A 16,718-nucleotide genomic window follows, 5' to 3' on the forward strand; every position below is an offset into this window, starting at 1 on the left:
TTTGAAAGCGGCAGCTATAGCCTTTAGCTCAGTGCGAATGCTGCCTGTAATCCATGGCTTGTAGTTGGGGTATGTACGTACGGTCACTGTGGGGACGACATCATCGGTGCACTTATTGATGAAGCCAATGACAGATGTGGTGTACTTCTCAATGCCATTGGAGGAATCACAGAACATATTCCAGTCTGTGCTATCAAAACAGTCCTGTAGTTTAGCATCTGCATCATCTGACCACTTTTTTTTATTGATTTAGTCACTGGTGCTTCCTGCTGTCAGGAGGATGGAATTATGATCAGATTTGCCAAATGGATGGCGAGGGAGAGCTTTGTATGCATCTCTGTGGGTGGAGTATAGATGGTCCAGAGTACTTTTCCCTCTGGTGGCACGTTTAACATGATGTTAGAAATCTGGTAAAACTGATTTAAGTTTCCCTGCATTAAAGTCTCGGCTCCTACGAGCGCCCCCTCTGGGTGAGCGTTTTCTTGTTTGCTTATGGCGGAATACAGCTCATTTAATGTTATCTTAGTGTCAGCCTCTGACTGTAGTGGTATGTAATCAGCTACCAAGAATATAGATGAAAGCTCTCTCGGTAGGTAACGTGGTCTACAGCTTATCATGAGAAACTCTACCTCAGGCGAACAATGGCTCGAGACTTCCTTCGATATCATGCACAAGCTCACCATCAAGCTCGGGGTCCTGAGTCTGAACCCCACCCTGTGCAACTGGGTCCTGGACCTCCTGACTAGCCACCCCCAGGTGGTGAATGTAGGAAACAATACCTCCACTTCACTGGTCCTCAACACAGGGGCCCAACAAGGATGCGTGTTCAGCCCACCCCTGTACTCCCTGTTCACCCATGACTGCGTGGCCACACACACCCCCAACTCAATCGTCAAGTTTGCAGATGACACAACAATAGTAGGCCTGATTGCTAATAATGACGAGACAGCCTGCAGAGAGGAGGCAAGATCCCTGGCAGAGTGGTGCCAGGAAAATAACCCTCAACGTCAACAAAACAAAAGAGCTGATTGTGGACTTCAGGAAAAAGCAGAGGGAGGTCGCCCCTATCCACATTGACGGAACCGCAGTGGAGAAGGTGGAAAGTTTCAAGTTCCTCGGCTGATGATCTGAAATGGTCCACCAACACAAACGCACCTACACAAACAACGTGGTGAAGATGGCTCAACAGCACCTCTTCAATATCAGGAGGCTGAAGAAATTTGGCTTGGCACCTAAGACCCTCATACTTTCACAGATGCACAATTGAGAGCATCCTGTCAGGCTGTATCATCGCCTGGTACGGCAACTGCACAGCCTGCAACCACAGAGCTCTCGACAAGGTGGTAAGCATTCCTTGGGGCACACTGCCTGTCCTCCAGGACACCTACAGCACCCGATGTCACAGGAAGGCCCTAAAGATCATCAAGCACATCAACCACACGAGCCATGGCCTGTTCACCCCACTATCATCCAGAAGGCGAGGTCAGTACAGGTGCATCAAAGCTGGGACCGAGAGACTTTAAAACAGCTTCTATCTGAAGACCATCAGACTGTTAAATAGCCATCACTAGCCGGCTACCACTTTGATACTCAACCCTGAACCTTATACATATACATGGAATCACTGGTCACTTTAATAATGGAACACTAGTCACTTTAGTAATGTTTAAAAACCACTTTAGTCATGTCATGTGTATATAATGTGTTATATTCTACTGTATTTTAGTCAATGCCACTCCTATCAAGTTATAAGGTGAGACCCAGATGCAGACTGTAACAATGTTTATTACAAAAGGGGCTGGCAAACGACAGGTCAGGCAGAGGTCGGTAATCCAGAGTAGTAGGGCAGCAGGTAGGCAGAACGGTCAGAACTGCGAAACTAGAAAACAAGAGCAAGCAACTGGCGGGAGCATGGAAACAAAATGCTGGTAGGTTCTACGAACAAAACAAACTGGCAACAGACAAACAGAGAACACAGGTATAAATACACAGGGGATAATGGGCGACACCTGGAGTGGGGTGTAAACAGGAAGGACAGGGGAAACAGATCAGGGCATGACAGTACCCCCCCTTCTAGGGACGCCACCTCGCGTCCTACTGGGCGCATACCTGGTCGAGCAGGGTGCCGGCGTTGTAACTCAGAGATGAGGCCTGGGGCCAGGATGTCCCTAGCAGAGACCCAGCACCTTTCGTCCGGGCAATAACCCTCCCAGTCACCCAGGTACTGGAATCTCCTGCCCCTAGTCAAACCTTCAGGAGTCAAAGGGCTGTGAGACATGGTTTTAATTCTAGACACAGGAAAGGTAGGGAGTATACGGAGGGTACAGGGCAACAGAGGACCAACAGCAGAGGGGTTAATGATCTTGGAGCGGGGGGGGGAAAGGTCTCGGCTTCCGGGGGTGTAGCCGCGGGACTATAGCGACAACACAAAGATAGGTGAAACAGATAAGGGCATGACAACTTCGACAATGCTCGTACTAATATTTATATGTTTCTTAATTCCATTATTTTACTTTTAGATTTGTGTGTATTGTTGTGAATTGTTAGATATTACTGCATCGTTGAAGCTAGGAACACAAGAATTTTGCAACACCTGCAATAACATTTGCTAAATATGTGTATGTGACCAATACAATTTGATTTGGAGTGGCCAGACCTAAGCCACTCCTCAGTAAAAGGCACATGACAGCCTGCTTGGATTTTGCCAACAGCCACCCATGAGAAACAAGATTATCTGGTCCGATTGAACCTGAATGGCATGAATGCCAAGCGTCTGGAGGAAACCTGGCACAGCTAATCACCTGGTCAATACCATCCCTACGGTGAAGCATGGTGATGGCAGCATCATGCTGTGGGGATCTTTTCAGCGTCAGGGACCGGGAGACTAGTCAGGCTTGAGGGAGTCTCAATGTTCTTGAGTGGCCCAGCCAGAGTCCAGACTTGAACCCAATCAAACATATCTGGAGAGACCTGAAAATAGCGACACTCCCCATCCAACCTGACAGAGCTTGAGGATCTGCAGAAAAGAATGGGAGAAACTCCCCAAATACAGGTGTGTCAAGCTACCATTATACCCAAGAAGACTCGAGGCTGTAATCACTGACAAAGGTGCTTCAACAAAGTACTAAGTAAAGGGTCTGAATACTTATGTAAATGTGATAAAGTTGTTGTTTTTTTAATTACCATTGAAACATTATCTTCCAACAAAAAAAATAGGATGGAATATTGTTTTCAAAGAAAAGAACTTAAATGTAGCTGGCTCGCTTGCTAACGTTATGTGCATGATCTTATTATTCGTATCTCAAAGCCATTTTCTTGGCGAGTTATAGCCTAATGTTAGCTATTTAACATTGAACCTGGTTGGTTAGTTACCTGCAGATTCATGCAGGGTAGTAACGTCATGAGTTGGGATTATGGTTCATTGTTTAGCTAGGTAGCTTTACAAAAGACTCCATCCACTATGCAAGTAATCATTTCGGCTGCATTCGTAAATTCAGTCTGGCCATCTACTCCAATTTCAAAGCACTCTCGTCTGAGTGTGCCAGAGCGCAGAATAACTGATGAATTTAAGAACACTAAACACCCGTTGAAAATGGCCAATGGCAGTAAATGTCAGCAAAATAAAAGTCATTCAATTTTTGCCAGCAGCCCAGTTACAGTCACCAACGCCCTGGATAACATGAAAACAGCCTAACCAGCTCTGCTAGGGCGAATAAAATGGTCAGAGTTTGGGTGGTGGCTAAAGTTTAAGAGGGAGTGAGTAGGTACTAGAACATTCAAAGGCCATTTTCTCAAAAGTGAGGTTACAAGTTTATCAACTTTCAAAGCAGAATTACTTTCCCATTGTTCCTCAAATGATATACCATTTTATAACTCTGTGTCTGCTTTTATCCAATGTAAAAAACACAATTTCAAATAAGCCTGAATTAAGGCGGTCGGTCACAAATGTGTGCAGTAGAGGGTTAATTTACAACTAAAGATTGTAGCTTGAAGATATAGTGAATAATGTCTTTATAACAGTCTCAGTGACACAATCTGATTACAGTCATTTGATTATGTCAAATTATTGGTCATAGCAGAACAATGTGGATGCATTATAAGGTACTTTTTTACCTCGATGTCACAAAAAGACAAAAAGGAGACAATGACATAATTGGTGTCCTGTCTGTCCATTGTGGCAGGTCTATTTAATTCTTACATGAACCAGGATTGAGTCATCCTATGAGTAATTGCAGTTCCCTCTGAATTCGCATCGTCCGTTTTACTGTGTGAAACACCCCACACTATCCCGACTCAATGCTTTATCAGCAAAATACGTCTCAGATTCATTCTCATGTCAGTGTCATTTCCTGGGGAAGAAAAATACATTTTATTTTCATCCCCATCATCTCAAAGAGGTGTGACCGTAGCACTGGAAAGAGACTTTATAGCTGTGGTCTTTACAGAGTACACCCTGAGTTTTTAGGAGATTTCTCCATTATACTTGTAGCAGCATGAGGCCATGTTTCCCATCACCGGTCTTCAACTATGTTTAGGAAGTGACTTGTTTTATATGCATTTGTATATCCATCCAATGTCTGTCATATTTGATGTCACATACAGTAACTGTTTTCTCCATATTTCATAACGCAATGGACATTATAATGGATGCTGATGAATATGTGACGTTGTATAACTCTTTTGAGTAAATAAGATTTGGGAAGGTCTTTAGGGGGAGGTCCTTAGCCATGTCCATAGTAAATTTCCATCGTTGTAAATAAAAAAAATGGGTTCTTAACTGGCTTGCCTATTTAAATAAAGGTTTAAAAAGTTTTTTTATTTTTATAAAAAATTTAATTATAAGAAAATGTATATTTGCTTTCTTTGTAACAACTACAGTAGTAGAGATGTACATAAAATACTAGAGATTTTCACAAACTTTTATTAGTAACCATGTGTTCTTTAGTCATACAGTTGAAACAATGACAGAAACATGTTTTACCATAGAGAGCTGGAAACAAAAGTGTATCATAATATGCAAATACTGAAAAAAAGCAATACTGTAGTTCAGCAAAGAACACCAATACTGTAAAAATAATAATAAGAAAAGTTTAAATAAATGTAATATAATCATGTACTTAAACCTGGAATCCTTAATGGTGAAACAACCATGTCCTTTTGCGATATTACAACAACAAATAAGTTACTGTAAACAACAAACAGTTTCTTCCCCCCCGGACATCATTGCACGTGTGATAGAAGAGCACAATATGTACTGCAATTTTCTTAGCATGCTGTGCGAAGCTCCTAAACTCTGCAACAAAAACAGTAACAGCGGGGAAGGGGCGGACAGTGGCGCTGATTCCATCTTTAATATCTGTCATACAATTCCTTATGACACTACATTTCCTGTGGGGCTCAGTTTATTAAAAGGAAGAGAAAATGTTGAAAGATAATGTGTATGCATACATTTATGTATGTACAGTGCAGTCGGAAAATATTCAGACCCCTTGACTTTTTCCAAACTTCGTTACATTACAGCCTTATTCTAAAATTGATCAAATTGTTTTTTTCCCTCATCAATCTACACTCCACATAATGACAAAAACAGGTTTTTAGAAATGTTAGCAAATTTACTACAAACAAAAACTGAAACATCACATTTACATAAGTATTCGGACCCTTTACCTACTAGATTGTTAGAGCACCTTTGGCAGCGATGACAGCTTCAAGAATTTTGAGGTATGATGCTACAAGCTTGGCACACCTGTATTTGATGTGTTTCTTCCATTCTTCTCTGTAGATCGTCTTTGGATGGGGAGCGCCACTGCACAGCTATTTTCAGTTCTCTCCAGAGATGTTAGATCGGGATCAAGTCTGGGCTGTGGCCGGGCCACTCAAGGACATTCAGAGCTCTGGAGAAGGTTTTCATCAAGGATCTCTCTGCACTTTGCTCTGTTCATCTTTCCCTCGATCCTGACGAGTCCCTGCTGCTGAAAAACATTCTCCAGCCACCACCCTTTTTCACCGTAGGGATGGTGCCAGGTTTCCTCCAGACGTGACGCTTGGCCTTCAGGCCAAAGAGCTCAATCTTCGTTTCATCAGACCAGAGAATCTTGTTTCTCATGGTCTGAGAGTCTTTAGATGCCTTTTGACAAACTCCAGTGGGCTGTGTTGTGCCTTTTACTGAGGAGTGGCTTCTGTCTGGCCACTCTACCATAAAGGCCTGATTGGTGAAGTGCTGCTGAGATTGTTGTCCTTCTTGAAGGTTCTCCCATCTACAGAGGAACTCTGGAGCTCTGTCAGCGTGACCATCGGGTCTAGGCCACCTCCCCGACCAAGGCCCTTCTCTACCGATTTCTCATTTTGGCCCGGGGGCCAGCTCCAGGAAGAGTCTTTGTGGTTCCAAACTTCTTCCATTTAAGAATTATGGAGGCCACTGTGTTCTTGGGGACCTTCAATGCTGCTGCCATTTTTTGGTACCCTTTCCCAGATCTGTGCTTCGACAAAATCCTGTCCCCGGAGCTCTACGGACAATTCTTTTGACCTCATGGCTTGGTTTTTGCTTTGACATGCACTGTCAACTGTAGGACCTTATATAGAAAGGTGTGTGCCTTTCCAATCAATTGAATTCACCACAGGTGGACTCCAATCAAGTTGTAGAAACATCTCAAGGATGATTAATAGAAACAGGAAGCACCTGAGCTCTATTTGGAGTCTCATAGCAAAGGATCTGAATACTTATGTAAGGTTTTCTGTTCAAAGGAAAATGATATATTTGCAAAAATGTCTCGCTTCATCATTATGGGTATTTTATGGGTATTGTGTGTAGATTTTTGTTTGAGGTAAAAAATCATATTTAATCCCTTTTAGAATAAGGCTGTAACGTAACAAAATATGTAAAAAGTGAAGGGGTCAGAATACTTTCCGAATGCACTGTATGCGTGCCTGTGTGTTTGTTTGCAGGAATACACATGATGCAACAATAGATCAACTAAATAAAAAGGCCCATACCATTTGGGCAAATTGTTTAATTTGCTGGGACAATCAAACAAAACAACAACCATGTTTGCTAGTCAACTGGTGGTTGACATTCTTGGTAAAAGGAAGAAGACAAAAAGAGGCAAAACATCCACTACCACTGAATGTACAGATGGAGTGAGAGGACAATAACATGAGGGAGCCAATCAGATTTCAGCCCCCACCCCACATTCACTCTGATTTAATCTCTGCAGTAAATAATCTGATAGAAAGAGTGGCCCGAGGGTATAAAACACAACCGCAGTCTCTCCTTCCCCATCCTGACTATACTGCGCACACAGCACAGCGCTTCCTTCAGTCCTGCTTGCAGAGCTCAGAGAGAACGGTCATACTCTCCCAGGCCTCTAAATCGAGTGCAGAGTTCATCCCCCTAGTCCAACAGGGCGGGTGGAGAGGGAGCTAAACCAAATCCAATCCAATCGAATGAAGATAAACCACAAAATGTTGTCTAGATTTATTAGCCTATGGATCTCAGATTTAGATTCAGATTAGACAACACAAGGAATCCGAAAATACCACGATTTGAAACTCCAGTGAACAAGAACCATAAATTACATAGTAAAGTGTATAAAATACATTTTTTTTCTCGTCTGTATGGTTTCTCAGCACTCAGACATAAATAGTATGGATGCTGTTTCACAATATTCAGTAATGACAACGACTGAAGTAAAACTTTGAAAAAAGGACAACTATTTTCAAAAATCCATTTAGCTTCTTTTTTTTATCCCAACGGGTTAAGCCAACCCCGGACACATTCTGTTTGGTAAATCACATTAATAAATAACTTAACTTAAACGCCCCCCTTTAGTGTCCTTTCAATGTTATTGCAACCCAATTAGAGTCTGAAAAAGTATGATAACGTGTTGTGTACAGCGCTGGCTAGGATTATTTCCAGATATCACTTCCTTGGTATGCAAAACACATACCTCTCATCCTAACTGGATCCACATTGAGATTAAGAACAGAATCCCAATCTCCTGCTTTATGCACAAGAAAAGATCAAGCATTCACCACTGGTTGGTCATCCATGAGAAGCAGCAAGTCTCTAATGCTCTTGTAGCAACCCGGCTCTCTATCTCTCCCCCTCCAAAAAAACTGCATTTAGAAAACAGAGCAGAGGACTCCACCCCCTACACTCCAACCCAAGCCTTTTATCTCCTACGCTTTTATGGTCTTTGACATGTTCTTCCCCCTCTCTTCCTCCATTTCCAAACCATGATGCGATGGGTGAATAATCCATAACTTAGGGATATGATCTGCTCTGTCCCCCTTCTGGTGATCAGGCTGGGGATTGGTGGAGAGACACAGTAGTGCGAGTAGTCTCCATAACCCTCCTCCTTATCACCATGGCTTCTTGGTTTCTTTAGCAGCAACCACGCAAAGTCTGTTTTTTGTTATTTAAAGCTTGGGTTGATTTGGTGGACTTAAACCAGAAGGCGGTTTAGGTTTAGGGTAATCCAACAGTATGAGTCCAGACAGTGTAGAAACTCTATGGTATTTCAGGGTCAACATCCTACTGTACCCACAGACCAAGCAGAATGAGGAGAGGACAAACTCGCAGATTTATCTTTTCGCCAGTTAATGTGTGGTTATAACTGAGTGTAAGACCGAGGTTCATGGGAGAATCACAGTCCCACTATCTATCAATTGTATATTCCATCCATTTCCATGAGTCCTCAATGCCACTAAACGTCAGTGCTGATGCTGCAGCTGCGGTTGAACATGTCCCTCATAGTGACCGACCGGGTCAGGTTGAGTTTGTGGTAGCTGGGAATTTCTAAGGGCAGGTCCAGGTCGTGTTGCTGGACACTGCGGTAGCTGACGCGGTCGCCGCCGTTCCGCAGTCCGTCTGGTTGCTGCAGGTAGAAGGGCAGTTCATGGTGCGTGCACGACGGGCAGAATGTCTGCGAGCGCGTCAGTTTACGCGCCAACGGCGGGGTGAAGAGGGCGGGGCCGTTGGGGTTGGAGGCGGCGGCTGACGCCGCCACGATGTTATGGTTGGCGTGTACAGGTGGGAGGCGGGACGTCACCGCGAAGTCGGGCTCCTCCTCCTCCGACTCAGACTCCTCCTTCTTACAGCAATAATACTGTCGGGGGGAGAAGAAACGAGGAGAACTTCAATATTCACTGCATATCCCTGAGCTGATGAAATCTTCTCCTTCGTACAGCAATAATGTCAGAGAGAGGGAAAGAGGGGAGACTGAGGAGATAAGGACATGAATGATCACAGCATGTCTGTCACTAAGAATTTAAAAAAAGTTTTAGGTCTATTTGATCTGTGACCAACCAATAGTTTAAGACTTAAAAGTCTCTTTTGTAAAGTCCACTACCAACATGAAGATAAACAATAATTGGTTTTCAAAGTACAGGTGACAGCAAAACATTCAGGAGATGACACAAAGAGCAATCCATTAAAGTGTACAGCTACATTACTTGAATGAGATGGCAGGCCTTTAAAAAAAAATCTCTGCTGCCTTTATGATACTGTCTCATGTGGCACACATTGAAGTTTGGTAAGCTGTTACCAAACATTACATTGAGCTCTTACACGACATTACACTGAGAGGGAGTCAGGAATAGACCGTAAGCATGCATGAGATGGAGATTAACCGACTATTTATACAATTACACTAACATGACTCTGAGAAAAGGAGCTGGATGTCTGTCTATTAGCTGAATGGAATAGGAATGGATGGTTCATTAATTAAATGTCATCTCTTTCTGACCCACTTACTGTCTTATGGTAATACATTGTAATGGAAAAAATGTCTCAACACCCCCCAGGTTTTACACTACAGTTTAAACAAGGTTCCAAACATACCCCACCCTCCCCTACCCAGAACACACTAAGTCTTTATACCTTATAATGTCAAGTGGCCAGATTTACCCCACTCTCCCCTCCTCAGTTCTACACACAGCCTCTGTACACCACATTGTACAACTTGTCTCAAGACACCCCACCCTCCCCTACCCAGTTCTATCTACACACTGAAGGTTTGATGATCACAAAACCATCAAGTGTTCCAGAACCAAAAAATCCTTCTGCGTCAAAACATATAGTCTAGTGAGAGACTTCTGAATGCTCTGAGAAACACGTACCCAGCAAGCTGTGCGAGGGGGAACATACCCAAGTCAGTATGTGCAGCTTGAATATACAAAGGGGGGTGTGATGTTGTGATGTCTAACGGCCTCCTGTACCACATAGCCTGACCTCGTGAAGAGGGGGACAGTCCAGAGGGGCACACCTTGATGAAGACACATTTGCTGAAGTGCGCCAGTGCACAAGGAAACTAAATAAAGGCTTTTTCGATCTAGATTGAATTACGTGGTGTAATTTTTCTAGCCTTTTTGTTTTTGGCTTTCAGCAGATTACTAAGCACCCAGTCAGTCAGAGGTCTCCATCAGAGGTATAGAGGGACTTGATGCTTATTGTGACAGTAACAGTTTAGTGACAGTACATGGCCTGACCACAATGAAGAGAGGACCAGAGGGTTGTAGGAGGGGCTTACCTGCAGCCTACAGTAACACAGTACTGCGATGATGCACAGTAAGATAACTGTAGCTAAAATACCGCCTGTGATGACCACTGTCCCGGCTGTCATTCGAAATCCTCTCCATCAACAGCCTACAGAAAAGAAACAATGAAAGAGGAGGGGGGGGGGAAATTGAGAGAGAGCAAGAGCGAGAGAGAGAATGGAACAAGAGAGAGAGAATGGAACAAGAGAGAGGGAAAGAAAGGGTGAAGAGATAGATAGTGAGGTAGAGCAAGAGAGAGAGTGCATTGTGTTCATTAAGTGGATTAACTCTGTGTCATCCCCAGTAACGCTCATTGAATTATCCTTCCTATACATAATCTAGACTTTGTCTCACTGCTTGAAACACAGATAGAGGAGATAAAGAAACAGGAGAATGAGTCGTGGAGGGACAGATAGAGAGAAGGATGAAAGAGGTGGGATGAAAGGGAGGGAGGGGGAGATGGAAGGGAGATGAATAGAGTGAGATGGAGGGCAAAGAGGTATAAGTGGAAAGACAGAGCGTAGAGCGATTGAGAGGAGAGATAGAGAGGAAAGGGAGGAGAGATGGGAAGACAGCGTGATAGAAGGAAAGAAGGTCAATATAAGCTGTGGTGAGGTTGGTTGGTAGGATGGAAAGATGGAGAAGATAAAATAAAAGGAGAGGGAGAGGATGGGTGGAAAGGTTTTGAGGAGAGAGATGAGAGTAGAGGGACCGGTTCATAAAAGAGATGGGAAAGGGAACGGGGGATACCTAGTCAGTTGTACAACTGAATGCATTCAACTGAAATGCGTCTTCCACATTTAGCCCAACCCCTCTGAATCAGAGAGGTGCGGGGGGCTGCCATAATCGACATCCACGTCTTCAGGCGCCCAGGGAAAAGAGATGGCGAGAAAGAGGTAGAGGTTTGAGGAGAGATGGATGGAGAGCCAGATGGAACTGAGGGATGGAGAGCGAGAGAGAGCGGTTTGAGGAGAGATGGATGGAGAGCCAGATGGAATTGAGGGATGGAGAGCGAGAGAGAGAGAGAGGTTTGAGGAGAGATGGATGGAGAGCCAGATGGAGCTGAGGGATGTAGAGAGAGAGAGAGGTTTGAGGAGAGATGGGTGGAGAGCGAGATGGAACTGAGGGATGGAGAGTGAGAGAGAGAGAAGTTTGAGGAGAGATGGATGGAGAGCGAGAGGTTTGAGCAGAGATGGAGAGAGAGGTTTTCCAGTACTTGCTGTGAGATGTTACCCCACTCTTCCACCAAGGCACCTGCAAGTTACCGGACATTTCTGGGGGGAATGGCCCTAGCCCTCACCCTCCAATCCAACAGGTCCCAGACATGCTTAATGGGATTGAGATCTATGGGCTCTTTGCTGGCCATGGCAGAACACTGATATTCCTGTCTTGCAAGAAATCACACACAGAACGAGCAGTACGGCTGATGGCATTATCATGTTGGAGGGTCATGCCAGGATGAGCTTGCAGGAAGGGTACCAGATAAGGGAGGAGGATGTCTTATCTGTAACGCACAGGGTTGAGATTGCCTGCAATGACAACAAACTCAGTCCGATGATGCTGTGACACACCGCCCCAGACCAATTTGTAAGTCGCTCTGGATAAGAGCGTCTGCTAAATGACTTAAATGTAAATGTAAATGACGGACCCTCCACCTCCAAATCGATCCCGCTCCAGAGTACAGGCCTCAGTGTAACGCTCATTCCTTCAACGATAAACACGAATTTTACCATCACCTCTGGTGAGACAAAACCGTGACTCGTCAGTGAAGAGCACTTTTTACCAGTCCTGACTGGTCTAGCGATGGTGGGTTTGTGCCCATAGGCGACATTGTTACCGGTGATGCCTGCCTTACAACAGGCCTACCAGCCCTCAGTCCAGCCTCTCTCAGCCTATTAAGGACAGTCTGAGCACAGATGGAGGGATTGTGCGTTCCTGGTGTAACTCGGGCAGTTGTTGTTGCCATCCTTTACCTGTCCCGCAGGTGTAATGTTCGGATGTACCAATCCTGTGCAGGTGTTGTTACACGTGGTCTGCCACTGCGAGGACGATCAGCTGTCCATCCTATCTCCCTGTAGTGCTGTCTTAGGCGTCTCACAGTACAGACATGGCAATTTATTGCACTCGCCACATCTGCAGTCCTCATGCCACCTTGTAGCATGCCTAAGGCACGTTCACGCAGATGAGCAGGGACCCTGGGCATTTTTATTTTGTTGTTTTACCAGTCTGTAGAAAGTTCAGGTTTTCATACCTGTGACCTTAATTGCCTACCATCTGTAAGCTGTTAGTGTTTTAACGACCGTTCCACAGGTGCATGTTCATTAATTATTTATGGTTCATTGAACAAGCATGGGTGTCACAACTTCCGCCGAAGTCGGCTCCTCTCCTTGTTCGGGAGGCTTTCGGCGGTCGACGTCACCAGCTTTCTAGCCATCTCCGCTCCATTTTTCATGTATCCATTTGTTTTGTCTTGTTCCCTGCACACCTGGTTTTCATTCCCCAATCAATCCACATGTATTTATTCCTCTGTTCCCCATCATGTGTAAGATTGTGTTACGTGTTTGTTGTTGACGCGCCAGACTGGTTTGTTTTTCCCCGTGGTATTTCACGAAGATGTTTATTGTTAAACATTATTCTTGTGACTGTTTTGCGTGTTTTGCCTCAATAAAGTGTGTGCCTGTTCACAAATCTCTGCTCTCCTGCACCTGACTTCGCTACCAGTACGTACACACCTGACAACGGGAAACAGTGTTTAAACCCTTTACAATTAAGATCTGTGAAGATATTTTGATTTTTTACAAATTATCTTTGTAAGACAGGGTCCTGAAAAAGGGCCGTTTATTTTTTTTGCTGAGTTTATAATGGCAACGGTGGTAGTCCAGATATCACATCATAACAACTGAATTAACAGCTAAAGTAACAACTTAACCAACCAACCTTAGCACTGACTGACACACCAATCTGAGACTGCACTCACTGACCGTCCAACCAACCTAACCTCTTCTCCTGTCAGGCTACAGTGTGTTTGGGTCCAATGAGAGGGAGCAAGAACCTGTCTTTGCCAAAGGCCCTTTTACCTTGTTTGGCCCGGCGGATCTGATAAAGTCAATCTAGCAAGCTGTCTACAAACAGCACATACCTACCGGATGGACTCTAATTTCACAAATCTAATTTACAGGTCAAGTCCTCAAATGAAATCAATAGATCTGTGCTAAGGATTGGAAAGAGAAGAAACAGAAAAGAGAATTTAAAAAGACAACAGAATAAAAGTCTCATACAGAAAGGACAGAGGGTAGTGTTAAAAAATATAATAAAAAGAGTATTGTACTACAAAATATGACAAATATCTTTGGGTAATATGTCTGTGTGTGTCTCTGGGAGTATCGACCATAGACATAAAATCACTCTATTCTAGCTATATCATTCAATTTAAAAAATGGTACTGACTTGGTTGTGCTGACCAGCTAGTTTTGGGTCAATGCTCTTTAACCCAATGAATCCCACCGTAACGTCGGCAGGTTTTCAACTTCTGTCCCCTTTTTAAACATTTTGTGTTAGGGCTACAGACTTCTGGGTTGTACCATTGGATGAATCTATTTCTTCTGTATCCGTTAGTCTGTGTGATTAACGGGGGCTGAGGTAGAGCGACAAGGGGACCGGGGCCTGGTCTTTTTACCAAAAACGTCTGTTGAGTCTGAATGTCTTGACCACATGTTTTGCTCTATGATGCTCACAAGCTACACAAGAGTCGTTAGAATTTGAGGGGGTTCTTCTACGTGGACAATCATAGAAAATCCGAGGACATAGTGTCTATAATACTGTAATAAGCTAACACAAGTGATCGTGAGATTTTAATACGGTTTTAAATACCTCTATGGACCGTAAAGGAAATCACACTACAAACTATCACCCTCAGACACTTAAGGAAATCATGAACGTCATGGATATATTGGAATTTGTGGATATATGCAGGCTTAAATACCCAGACCTAGTGAGATATACATGGCGGAGGCTCAATCAAGCTACTCGTCTTGATTACTTTCTTATGTCATTCTCTCTGGTACCAAAAGCTGAAACAAAGTGATGATAGGGGACAGAATGCAGTCGGACCATCACATAATTGGCATATACTGTATATTGCTCTTACAGAATTTCCACGTGGGTGAGGGTATTGGAAATTTAATCGAAGCCTACTGGATGATAACTTGTTTTTAACTAGGACAGAAGAATTTATAACTGACTTTTTCCTGCATAACACAAGTACAGCAGATCCCCTTTTTGTATGGGACACTTTTAAATGTGCCTTTAGAGGCCATGCAATTCAGTACTCACTTGTAAAACAAAAGCAATTTAGGTCAAAAGAGTCCATATTAACAAAGAAAATTGAAGGACTAACAGTACAGATTGATAGCAATAAAAACTGTACCATAGAGGCTCAGAGTAAGTTAGAGGAAAAACAAAAAGAAATGGAAGAACCTATTCAAGGAAGATCCAGTGTGATATATTATAAAAATAAAGCTAACTGGATGGAATATGGGGAAAAATGCAGACAAATTATTTTTCAATCTTCAACATAGAAATGCTACCAATAACTTTTAACTGTAACTTGTGACAAATGATTGAGTCACTCATGATTCCATGAATGATCATTTGAAAGAGGAAGTAAAGTACTTTAAGGATCCTCTTAAGGATCCGTCCCTAAAATGACATACCCAAATCTAACTGCCTGTAGCTCAAGCCCTGAAGCAAGGATATGCACGTTCTTGGTACCATTTGAAAGGAAATACTTTGAAGTTTGTGGAAATGTAAAAGGAAAGTATGAGAATGTAACACAATAGATCTGGTAAAGATAATACAAAGAAAAAAACAACCATTATTTTGTAATTATTTTGTACCATCATCTTTGAAATGCAAGAGATAGGCCATAATGTATTATTCCAGCCCAGGTGCAATTTAGATTTTGGCCACTAGATGACAGCAGTGTATTTTTTTTACCTTTATTTTGCTAGGCAAGTCAGTTAAGAACAAATTCTTATTTACAATGACGGCCTAGGAACAGTGGGTTAACTGCCTGTTCAGGGGCAGAACGACAGATTTGTACCTTGTCAGCTCGGGGATTCGAAATTGCAACCTTTCGGTTACTAGTCCAATGCTCTAACCTCTAGGCTACCCTGCCACCCCAATGTGCAAATTTTTAGACTGATCCAATGGACCGTTGCATTTCTGTTCAAAAGTTTGTATCATGACTGCCCAAATGTGCCTAATTTGTTTATTTGTTTATTGTGCCCTCTCCTCAAACAATAGCATGGTATTATTTCACTGTACTAGCTACTGAAAATTGGACAGTGCAGTTAGATGAACAAAAATTTAAGCTTTCTGACAATATTAGATATGTCTATGTCCTGGGAAATGTTCTTGTTACTTACAACTTCATGCTAATCACATTAGCCAACTTTAGCTCAACCATCCTCTGGATGGGACACTGATCCTGAAGAAGATTTATTAAGAATGTATTCCCTTCAGTCTCCTCCATCTCCACTAACCAAAGCTAATTGTATGGAGTATTTTCATTTCATTTCATTATTTTTTAAACAATGTAAAATGAACATCTGTACAGAAAGACTCATGTGAAGGCCAAATTATAGAGGAGGAACTTCATGATGCAATTAAAGTCTGGGAAAACTCCAGGGCTGGATGGAATATCAGTGGAAGTATACCAATTTTTTTTTATATACTCAGAGGACCATTATTAGCATGTTTTAACCACTTCTATATTAACAGAAGATTATCGGACACGCAACAAGAAGGTCTGATTTCATTATTTTTGAAACAGGACCCAAGTGGTATATATAAAGATCCAGTCAATTTAAAAAAAATGGAGGCCTCTTACACTTCAGTGTTGTGATGCAAATATTTTAGCTAAATGCTTAGCGCATACAATTGAAAAGGTTTTGTCAGATATTATTCATCCTAATCAGACAGATTTTTTACATGGACGATACATTGGAGATAATATAGGACAAGTACTGGAAACAATAGAATACTATGAAATATTAGGGAATCCAGGCCTGGTTTTCATAGCTGACTTTGAAAAGGCTTTTGATCAAGTACGGCTGGAGTTCATATATAAATGCCTGGAATGTTTAAATTTTTGAAAATCTCTTATAAAATGGGTTAAAGTT

At 42.8% G+C, this 16,718-nt stretch overlaps 1 protein-coding gene across 1 annotated transcript in view; it reads right to left on the reverse strand.

The window, feature by feature from the left end:
• Window positions 1-4,898: 4,898 nt before the first annotated feature.
• The window catches only part of LOC135517616 (protein FAM163B-like), a 42,897-nt gene continuing 31,077 nt past the window's right edge, over window positions 4,899-16,718 (reverse strand). The window contains exons 2-3 of the mRNA XM_064942085.1: window positions 10,530-10,645; window positions 4,899-9,107 (exon numbers count right to left, since the gene is read on the reverse strand). Of these exons, the coding sequence (XP_064798157.1) occupies window positions 8,706-9,107; window positions 10,530-10,622 (495 nt within the window). The 5' untranslated portion in view covers window positions 10,623-10,645 and the 3' untranslated portion in view covers window positions 4,899-8,705. The remainder of the gene's footprint in view (window positions 9,108-10,529; window positions 10,646-16,718) is intronic.

This window comes from Oncorhynchus masou, chromosome 28, assembly GCF_036934945.1.
Source record: "Oncorhynchus masou masou isolate Uvic2021 chromosome 28, UVic_Omas_1.1, whole genome shotgun sequence".
Classification (NCBI taxonomy): Eukaryota; Metazoa; Chordata; class Actinopteri; order Salmoniformes; family Salmonidae; genus Oncorhynchus; species Oncorhynchus masou.